We start from the raw sequence: 10,572 nt of genomic DNA on the forward strand, positions 1-10,572 counted from the left end.
TTTTAACTAAAATGATGGTTTTTAATGGGAACCAGAGGTATGGTTACAATTACATAGTCCGACACAAAAAAACCCATGAGTGATCAGGAGTTGGAAGGTTACAAAATAATGAGGGTAACACTGGGTACAAGAAGAAAAGCTGTTGCAGAACCTCAGGAGCCACGCTAATACGGCCTCTCCCTGCGATCCTGTCTGTGCTCACCCCTGCAAGAAAGAGTATCCATTAGGTCTGAATTACCAACCTCTCCACCCATCCAACCCCCAAAATCCTATCTGCCCCTGCTACCTACCACCAAGAGAGGTCTCTTCTCTACAAGTATAGAGTATAAATAAATGTGGGTCTATAGATTAGTTCTCCAAGATAATATAATCCTCCTGCTCTCCTTCCATACCCCCACTATGGTTATAATCTCAGCTTTCCAATCTAGCTCTCAAAATGAAACCTTCCTATCATATGACCTCCCTTCAATTACTTTTTAAGAGTCTTACCTGGAGTCCATCTTGCCAGGGCCAAAGCCACCTCTGTCCCCACCACCCCGGCCCCCTCGGAAGCCCCCACGGTCCCCGCCTCGGCCTCGGTAGCCGCCCCGATCATAGCCTCCTCTGCCACCACGACGATCGTCTCCATAGTTACCCCCTAGGACAAAACAAATAGGATAGATCATACACCCCCAAATCCCTACCTTCCCTCTAACCTCCCTGCTTAAAATTAAGGGCCCTGTGATCCCAACTCCTTATTACCAGTTCTGCCCCTTCTTACCCATATGAGAGCCTCCTGGTCCTCCTCCTGGGCCATCTGGTTTAGGGGCCTTACACTGGTTGCATTCATTCCTCCAAGAGAAGTTCATGTTCTCACATATACTGAGAAAAAGACCAACAATTAGTTTGGAAAAGTGGGAGTAAACAAGACCCAAGAATTAGGAAAAGATTCTAGTGACTTTAGAGATACAGCAAGGAAACAGAGGCCTCAGAAAAGCAAAAAGTCTTCTCAGGAACAGAACCAGGAAGAGAAAGTACAGATTACTAAATCCAGTGCAGTATCTTTCCCACTATAACAACCTTAATTAGGTAAGCTCTCAACCAAATTCTGTCCCCATCACTGTACCCTTGACATTTGTCCAGAAAATATCCAACTCTGCCACAGTATCAAAAGACACACATTTAACAGGACTGAGGAAAAAAGTCACTCACGGATTAGGACACTTCCAGTCACCAGCTCGCTGCTGTCCACCGCCACCACCACCTCCACTGGGGAATCCTCCCCGGCCACCGCCACCACTACCACCACCTCCATAGCCTCCACGGCCCATGGGTCCTAGTGTAGATAAAAGTAGGAGTCTGCTCCCCTTCCAAGTTTCATTAACCTAACCTTCTTTTCCTATGCAAGCCCTTACCATCCTCTCCACTCTACCCATCTCTTTATACCACCAGCAGGGAGTAGCTCCTCACCTCCTCGCCCTCGGCCTCCACGACCATTGCCACCACCCCGATTGAAGTCTGCTCGCCGAGTAGCAAATGATACCTTAATGGGATTCCCGGAAAATTCTTTACCTGAAGAAATAAAGGTTTAAAATGAGACTTTTTATTAAGACCTATGAATCCAAAAGCAAGTTTGGTACAATCAAAAGATTCTACACCTTCCTAAAAAAGCTTTATCATCAGATGAGACAGAAGCCAAATACTACAGTTTACCCTTGAACATGGGTCAGAACTGCACAGACCCACTTATACATGTATTTCTTTAACACAGTACAGTACATTGAATGTATTTTCTCTTTACACTTGTCTTAGTAACATATAATGTACAAAATATGTGTTTATCAACTTATCAGTAAGGCTTCCAGTCAACAGTAGGCAACTGATAATTAAGTTTTGGGGAAGTAAAGTTATACGTAGATTTGTAATTGCACAAGAGGTCAGCAGTCCTAAATCCCCAGAATGTTGAAGAGTCAACTGTATATATACTAAAGCACCAGGTAAAAAGCATTGAAGACATGGGGCACGTGGGTGGCTCAGTCAGTTGAGCATCCAACTTCAGCTCAGGTCATGATCTCAAGGTTCATTATTAGTTCAAGCCCCACACTGGGCTCACTGCTTGCTATCAGCACAGAACCAGCTTCAGATCTTCTGTCCCCTTCTCTCTACCCGTCCCCCCACTCACCCTCTCAAAAACGAATAAACATTACAAGAAAAAAAAAAAAAAAACAGCATTGAAGATGTAAAAGGAAACATTAAAATGTAACTTATCTCCCAAGGCTAGCTGTCCTATCCCGCACACTCCACCAGCCTCCTCATACATACCATCAAACCAGTCAATAGCTGCTTTAGCAGAAGGTGGGTCATCAAATGATACCGTTGCCTCTCCCTTCAGCTTGCCTGTTTCTCTGTCTGTGTACAGATTAATCATGGGCTGTCCTGTTTTCTTATTTGTCTGAAAAAAGCAACATGAGATAACATCTTACAAGACAGCATTACCCACCTTCCACCTTTCTTCAAGAATCTGAGGCTGATCATAACCGTATTTCAGCTCCTCTCTTCCCAGTTACAATTTCCTATATCATGTAACTTGAATTAAAGTCACTGACTACAATTATGTCTCACTTCAATACTGAAAGATTATAAACTGCAAATTCAAAAGTTTAGGACACTCCCCCTCTTTTTTCAATTGTGCCTTTCTGCATGAAGATGTATTATTTCAGAAAATGGCAACAGCTAATGTTTTTTCCTCAAAAAATTAAGCTGGCAACCATTAAGACTTTTATTTTTACTAACGTGTGAAATCCATAAACTTCCAACACTGACAGAAAAGACAGCACTACTATGCTCCACAGTACCTTAATAATACCAATCTGCTTGAAGTAATCAGCCACAGACTCAATTGTAACATTTTCGCCCAAGCCTTGCACGAAGATGGTGTTGTTGTCTGAATTATCCTGTTCTGCTTGAACAAAAAAAGAAATGTGAATATGGAGAACACTAGCAAAGGTAAAAAAAAAAAAAAAAAAAAAAAAAGTGACAGTGACTCTTAACCCAACTTTAATACTTGTTATTAAGCTCTCAAAGAAAAAAAAATCCTAAAGAAACCAATCTGATTTAAGGTCAGACAAAAGACAGAAGTCTACCTACCTCCCTTCTAGTATTTGAGTGCCTATATGCTAGCCATTTCACAAATTTAGTTTTACAACTATCCTTTGAAACATGTTAATAGGCATTAAAGAAACCAGGGCTCAGGAGTTTACTGCCCAAGGTTACAAAGTATACAGTGTTTGTCCATTTTCAAAGTAAAAAACCTTTTTTACACTACAATCCAACACACGGCCAACAGAGACTAAATCCTTCCCTTTATGGGTCTTTTCATTTACTAATTTAGTCATGATCCACATATGTAAAAACCACTGCTTTAAATCAGCAGTACCAGAGTATGATCTACACACAGATGCATCACCATCTCCTCAGACTTATTGGAAATGCAGATTATCAGGCTCCCCCCAGACCTACTAAATTGCTGGGGAATTAAACCACTCATGAAAGTATTTCTGATATATGCTCATTTATTTACAGATAACTGCTAACTACAACTATGCCTAAATTCCCTTCATTTTCCTTCTTCTCTACCCAACCTTTTTCAGACTCCTTTAAGTATCAAAGAACAACCAATAAAAGTTCTGACACCACATTAGCCATTCCTTCATGCCAACTGTGGACTCACCAGAGTCATGACGTGATCCTTGGTCCCGAGGGCCTTAAGTGACATGAAAAAAAAAAAAAAAAAAAACAAGGAAAGAGAGGCTGTTAGTCAACAGGGAGAGACAGACAAGGAACAAAATTAACACCAATCCAAACTCTTGCAAAATTATCAGGTTAAGTGCTCACAGCCTCATCCAAACCCTGTCCTGGGTTACCTACCCAGAGAAAACCCTAGACAGGGCTGGGGAAGACACACATACATAAGATCTGTATGTAACTTGAGTCCCCACAGGGACAACTCCACACTTCAGAAAATTCTGCCTCCCCCAGCTCAGGCTGGGAAATGTCCTCAGCACAGACTGGGGGGGGCCAGGAATGAGACCCATTGCAGTTAACAAAACCAACTCATAGCTTGGCCCTGTTCTCTCACACCAGAGAGAAATGGGCTCACCACCAGCAATGTGATATGCATTCATCCAGTTTCTCCAAACTTTAACACCAAAGACACTTATCCCTTGTGGAACAATTTTTAATTTCATCTTTAGAAAACCATTCTTAAAACCATGTTGTTTCCCCAACCACATGTAGATAAAAAAACATACATAACAGCTATTGTATTTTTAAAGCATGTCCCAGGGAACAGACCAGAAATCTTATTTCCATAATGCAGCCTCTATTTTTTTTCCAGAGACCATCTTTGACCAAAGTTTATCTGAATTCACCATATATAAATATTGTACCCACACTCAATGACACCTAAATCATGAACCCAAGCCTTTGGCTTTAAATGTTGAGACAAATCAAGAAACCTTTTGTTAGTTAACCAAACCAGAAAAGTTCCAGCTTACTGGGAGACTTCTCAAATTTGCCATTTTTCCATGAATTCAGTTTGTGCTGTTAAGACCTGGTTATTTCCCATGAGCCACACATGCTCCCAACCTTTCTTGTAGTAGTCCACACCTTCCTTCCCAGAGCTAGTTTCTATTTGCTCATCTGAATTGAGTTTAAGTACATATATGTAGAAATGCATTGACACCATTCAGTATTTAATATATAAACATATACCAACTTCACCGTCTTCAGGGCAGGGCAATATTTCACATCCCCCTTCCAGAATTAAAACATTTGGAGATTGTTACACACACACACTAGCCTTGGACACACTGATCAAAAGGATCCTAAAGCCAAGTTGGCACCACGTGTTCCAGCACACACTCTCCAGTTTCACATAACGGTGGTCACTAAGTGCCAGGTGTGGCAACAGTCCTGTCAGAGGCCTACTAAACACCTCTTATTAACCTGGGTCAAACCAATTTGGCACCAGATGACTGCTGAGTCTTACCCCGCCTGCCTCCAGGTTAGCACCCATCTGGCAGCAGGTGGTATTCTACCCCACCCCTTTCTGGAGGTGGTTCTGGACACTTCCAATACCTTTGACATTTAAAACACGCTAAGACATCTGCAAATGAACAATCAGACAAAGCATTGCTGGGATTTGGGAATTTTGGAAACTCTGTTCACTTACCACCAAATTTATTGAAGCCACCACGGTCACTTCCGCTGGAGAAGACAAGTTAGAAGAAAGGACATGAAGCTTCCAACGGCTACAAAAGGGCGTTTTTTGATTTTGTTTAACATTCCCCAAACGTGAGTTGGTGTTTTGGGAAAAAGATACAAGTGGCTACTAAAATCCATTCCCCTTCCTGACCACCCCTTGTCTGACCTTTGAGCATGTCACACACTCGTGTGCAATTTCTCAGACACAGTTTTTAAGGATTTTGCTTTAAAAGGTTATGTATCTATTTCCTCTGGAAAAAAAAAAAAATGACCCATTTTCCTTGGTCGTTCTTCCGATGTAGCAGATGTTTTTTCCTCTTGTCGCGAGTGGTTGACAACCCAGTAGTTCGTTTAAAAACCCTACCCCCCAATTCACCCAGAAGACATTTCACACCAGGCTGGGGTAGCCCTGAACACATTTTTGTGGTTTTTGCTTTGAAAGCAGCAAGCAGACCCAACCCCATTCCATAAAAAGTCAAAACCAAAGGCAATTTCCCCTTAAAGCAAGACAAACTTCGCTAAGCCCTATCCTAACTACTGAGCTGTTTTTGATCTCCCCCCACCCCCGGGGTCACCCCTTCTACACTGCGAGAAGAGCGGAGTATTTTGCAATGTCACCTTTCATACCTGTGGCACATAAAATGCAGAGCAAGTTAACAGTCACATAACAGTTGTTTTTCTTTTCAAAGTTTTGCATTAAACACACGCACACAACAGAGTTTTCCTTATTTTTGTAAGGTTTTTGAGATTGCCCCCACCCACCTCTGAATACTTACCACACGCAAACTCTCATTTAAAAACCCTACTTTTCCAAAAAAGGAGTTAACACACTGACATTCCTCCCCTTTTCAAAGGGAGACAGAGGAAGGTCCTTCAAACATATTCACCAACAGATTTGACCAATGCTTTAACATCAAATCTAAGGTTTTATACTTCAACTACAGCGGGAAGGGGAAGAAAGAGAAGGTCCAGCTGGACAAGTAGCAGGAGGAGGGGGACAGTGGAGCAAATAGATGGGATACCACTGTCAAGCGTATTTTGTCCAAAAGGTCTGCACACTTCAGACAGCTCCATAAACCAAGTCACACACAGAATCATTACTGCCAGTCAAATTACTGCCATCAAGCGCATGGATTCAAATAACTACAAAATGCGGGAAGAGTAGCCAATTCCTGGAAGCTAAAGTCATCAGGTTAAGCATTAACAACTCCTTTAGAGGACACATGGGAATACATTTAACAAGTTTCCCTACTACCAGGAGTGGGATCATCGGTTTCCCTTGCAAAGAAGACTTTACTTCCATGTTTCTTGCCTAGGATATCAATGACTCCAGTCCATATACACCCACATATTTTTTCCTTTTTCTTTGAAAATAAAACGTCAGTACTCAAATCTCTATTCAAAGGTGTGGGTGAGAGTTCAGCCTCCCAAATTCTCACCAAAAAATGGGGATGTACGAAGAAACCATCAATGTCCCCAACTCCAAGCCCTCACAAATCCCTAGAATAAAACTAATCATGCACTAAGGAACTGGGCTTCAAGGGATATTCATGCAACCCTCCACAGTCCCCAAGAGATGTTACTCCCTGGCTCACAAGAACACCTACCCCATGCCGCCTCTGCCTCCACGGCCACCTCCGCGACCTCTGGGTTCATAGCCACCACTGCTGCGGTTGTAACCACCGCCACCGCCCCGGCCGCGGCCCCCACGGTCCTGCTGGCCTCCCCCGTAGCCACCGCCACCACCACTCTGGTCCTGACCGCCATAACCGCCGCCACCTCCACTCATGGAGGACTGATCTTGGCCATAGTTACCTGTCAGAAGTGAAAGAATTTTTTAAAGAAAAAACTGAAGTGGGAAAAAACAGTGCCAACACTTAGACAACGGGAATAAAAAGACAGCTAAGGAACAAGAAAACAAAATGTTAAGAACCTTTTAGGATAAGGGGCCAAACGGTAGAACAGAAGTCTCTACAGAAAACAGGCATGAGACAAAACTGAAGACACCTCACCTCCACCACCCCCTCCACCACCACCTCCAGTGCTACTGTTGTACTGGTTCTGCTGTCCATAGCCTTGAGGGGGATTATAGGAGCTTTGCTGCTGTCCATAGCCTTGCTGCTGTCCACCATAGCCAGACTGCTGGCCATAGCCCCCACTTTGGGGCTGCCCATAGCTGCTGCTCTGAGAACTACCACCGTAACTAAGGAGAAAGAAAAAAACAGAATCATAATGCCAGTATGTCCAAAACTTCATTTTTGGCACATTCCATTCCCTGTACCCACCCCCGTTACAAAGACTCCTCCCCCCGACATTACTCCTAGCTGCTCCTAGGGAGAAATGAATTCTTATCAATTCACACCTAACCATATTCCAGGCCTCCCCCTCCCCAAACACCTTACCTGCCCGAGGTGCTGCTAGGAGCTGGCTGCTGGCCGTAGCCAGGATAAGAGGACTGTTGCCCATAAGATGACTGAGAACTCTGGCTACTGCCATAGCCACCAGTTGAGCCATATCCTTGGGGAGCTGACTGAGTGCCATAGCCTGCTAACAAGGAAAAGAAAGGAAGTCACAAATACTATGAGAAAAAAGACAGGTAATAGGTTGAAGAATCATTATGTACCACTTAATGCTACCCATACTTGGAAAGTCAGCCTCTTAGAAGCTGCTTGCAAATCTTTTAAATCAAAGATGCCCTTCCCCTTCTACCCTAAGGCTTATAACTCTAACTTCTACCAGCTTCAGAGTTCCCATCTCATCCCACCTACCCCAAAGCCAGTTTCCAGGACCACTACTAATCACAACCCACAACCCAAGAGATCCCTATTCATTAACTGTTTTTAATATTTTCTCCCTGTATGAAAAGCTTAAAACTTTCTCCCTTTAGGAAATCCTCACCCCCACATTTCACTGTCGTGCTGAGGGAAAACAGGGAAAAGTAGACCATGAACAGAAAAATAAGTCAAAAAAAGAAACCAGAATTACAAACTAGTATTTGTTTGAAAAGACTGGACTCTGAATAAAGATTCAGACTCCAAGAAAGAAAAACAGAAAAGAAAGAAGAAAAGATTCAGACTCCAAAATGTTTTAAGGGTTACAGACTGGTTAAGGGAAAAAAAACATATGACAATTCCAACATTAGAGCACCACTTAAGTTTAAGAAAAGCAACATTCAGAAAGAGCAGGAAGAGGCAGGGTAACCCACTCAAAGAGACTCACTGTTCTGGGTCTGTCCATAAGAAGAACCATAGCTGCTCTGGCCATAGCCTGAAGTGTCTGACTGGCCATAACCACTGTAACTCTGCTGTCCATAGGGCTGATTGCTCTGCTGGGAATAGCCCTGCCCAGGCTGGGTGGGGTACGCCCCATAGCTGGAGAAAAAGAAAAACACTGCAATCAGGAAAAGATACCTTAGCCTCCCCTGCCCCTGTACAAACTCCTGAAAGCCCTGAAATGACACTCACCTTTGGGTTGCTTGTTGGGTATAGTCTGCAAAAGAAAAATATAGTTACATTACCTCAGCCATCCCTACATGAGTGGAAAGGAATTAAATCTCTTAACTCAAGCCCTAGGGCCTCCAGATAATATCAACTATGTTTGGAAAAAGGCAGAAATTCCCTCATAAAACACTAGTTGAGCGGAAGGACAAGGTGGCAGGTCATAATCAGGTTTACTTACAATAAAGAAAAGGGGGGAAAAAAAGCAAATCTTTACAGACACCACTAAGTCTTGACTACTGGAATAAACTAGAATCTTGGTGAAACACTACAATTTTCTGCAAATTCAATTGATGCCAGGAACTGCACAAACCTACACACGTTTTATTTTCACACCCACTCTAAGAGGAAGGGATCACCAGTAGTCAAACTAAAGTCACAGATTTACCTAAGTGGGACAGGTTTTAACGCAAGCGGGGGACAGCAATGATCAGGATGGGCCTCCCCACTCTCTCGACCAAGGCCAAGCTTCACCCTTTGCCCAATTTTGGAGAATGGCAAAGTTGGCTCTTAGAGGAAAACCAGGTAACCAAGAGAACGCTTTGACCCCAAATGACAGAGATCATCAGAGTTCTCCCTGGGAGCCCAATCTGGGTACCCAAGTCCCCAGTCCCGTGGCTCCGATTCGGTTTTTTCATCTACCTTGCTTTCCTCGGGGCTGTGAGGAGACTCGAAAACCAAAGACAGCGAAAGCGCTTTTAAACCGCCACACCGAACGCGCAGATCAACTCATCTCCTCAGTACAGGAAACGAGGCCGCTTCCCCCGCAGGAAAAGGGTAAAGGACCGGGAGAGGGTGTGGCCTCAAGCAGTCATTCCTTTGGTTCCCACCATAGAAAGCGGAAATTTAGGCGGGAAAACCCTCGGCCAGGTCCCAAGTCCGTTAGACGACCCCCCCCCCCCCAGGCCTTCCCCCAAACCGTTAAGCGGGCGCACTGCCCCGATCCCCAGCCTCCGCCCCCGGCCGCGTGGCAACCGAGGCGGGAACCAGGCGGTCCCGCCCCTTCCCAAGGGACCCCGGGGGCGAGGCCCACACCGGACGCGCGCCGCGGAGTCTCCAGCGGAGGGTATCGCGACAAAAAGCAGGGCTAACACGAGGCGGGAGGGGGTTCGCGCCGCGAAAAAGGGGGGAGGGGCCAGCAGAGCGCGTGCGCGCACTGAAGGCCCGGATGCAGCACTGCGACAAAGCGGGGCCGAGCTCGGGGCTGGGAATGAGAGGAAAAAAAGCTTCGAGGACCGAGCATTTCCATCCGTGTCTCACGTTTCAAATCACCAAAAAACGTCCCTCTCAAATCTCACCTCAAGTAAAGGGACTACGAAGGGAAAATCCCCTGCCCCGCGCAAGGCGCCAGAGGAGCGAAACAAAATGGCGACATCGGCCTCCCCCTTCCACCCCTCTCGCTGCTTCCCGCCACAGTGGTGCGAGAAGACCCTACATGCGATCGCCGCCCGGGTCCCACCGAAAAACAAAAGCCCAACTGGAGGGAACGAAGCCCCACGCCGGCGCGCCACCGCCGCCTTCCGCCCTTACATACCGTTTGAGGCCATGTCCGCGCACGCGCGCACAGGCCGACAAGCAACTAGATTCCAACACCACAGAGCACCGACGCCTCGAGGACTGAGCAGCCCCGCCTCCTGCGTCGAGGCTTATGTAGTCCTCCCCGCCTACGTACCGCGGAGGAATGTACCAAATGCTGGAAAGAAAGGGGTGAGCGTGGCCGGATTCCTACCAATCTTCAGGGAGTATAAAGAGCCCGAACAGACAGAGGAGAGGCATATTAACTAAGAAACTTGCAAATAACGTATATAATCCTATTTTTTCTGGCAAAGCA

General features: G+C 45.2%; 1 protein-coding gene across 3 annotated transcripts; it reads right to left on the reverse strand.

Moving 5' to 3' along the window:
- Positions 1–10,361, reverse strand: FUS (FUS RNA binding protein). Of its 3 annotated transcripts, none has more exons than XM_047837993.1 (15): positions 10,276–10,361; positions 8,709–8,733; positions 8,464–8,615; positions 7,647–7,791; positions 7,257–7,447; positions 6,852–7,059; positions 5,213–5,247; positions 3,710–3,742; positions 2,835–2,938; positions 2,302–2,431; positions 1,450–1,551; positions 1,192–1,315; positions 761–861; positions 490–637; positions 1–204 (listed from the first exon to the last, which is right to left on the reverse strand). In XM_047837993.1, exons 1-15 carry the CDS (start codon positions 10,286–10,288, stop codon positions 165–167), a joined length of 1,551 nt encoding a protein of 516 aa, XP_047693949.1. In that variant the 5' UTR covers positions 10,289–10,361; the 3' UTR covers positions 1–164. The 3 variants fall into 3 exon arrangements, with proteins under 3 accessions (XP_047693949.1, XP_047693951.1, XP_047693952.1); XM_047837995.1 differs by having other exon boundaries at positions 7,647–7,788; positions 10,276–10,335; XM_047837996.1 differs by having other exon boundaries at positions 7,281–7,447; positions 10,276–10,334.
- Between the last annotated feature and the right edge of the window lie 211 nt (positions 10,362–10,572).

This window comes from Prionailurus viverrinus, chromosome E3 (genome assembly GCF_022837055.1).
Source record: "Prionailurus viverrinus isolate Anna chromosome E3, UM_Priviv_1.0, whole genome shotgun sequence".
NCBI classification, from domain to species: Eukaryota; Metazoa; Chordata; class Mammalia; order Carnivora; family Felidae; genus Prionailurus; species Prionailurus viverrinus.

What these genes read in the sequence shown, in the direction of transcription:
- FUS (XM_047837993.1), bottom strand. An exon ending in CCTAGCAGCACCTCGGGCAG is followed by an intron (nt 7,448 to 7,646) that starts GTAAGGTGTTTG and finishes CTTTCTCCTTAG; the next exon opens with TTACGGTGGTAGTTCTCAGA. An exon ending in TGGCTTCAATAAATTTGGTG is followed by an intron (nt 3,743 to 5,212) that starts GTAAGTGAACAG and finishes ATGTCACTTAAG; the next exon opens with GCCCTCGGGACCAAGGATCA.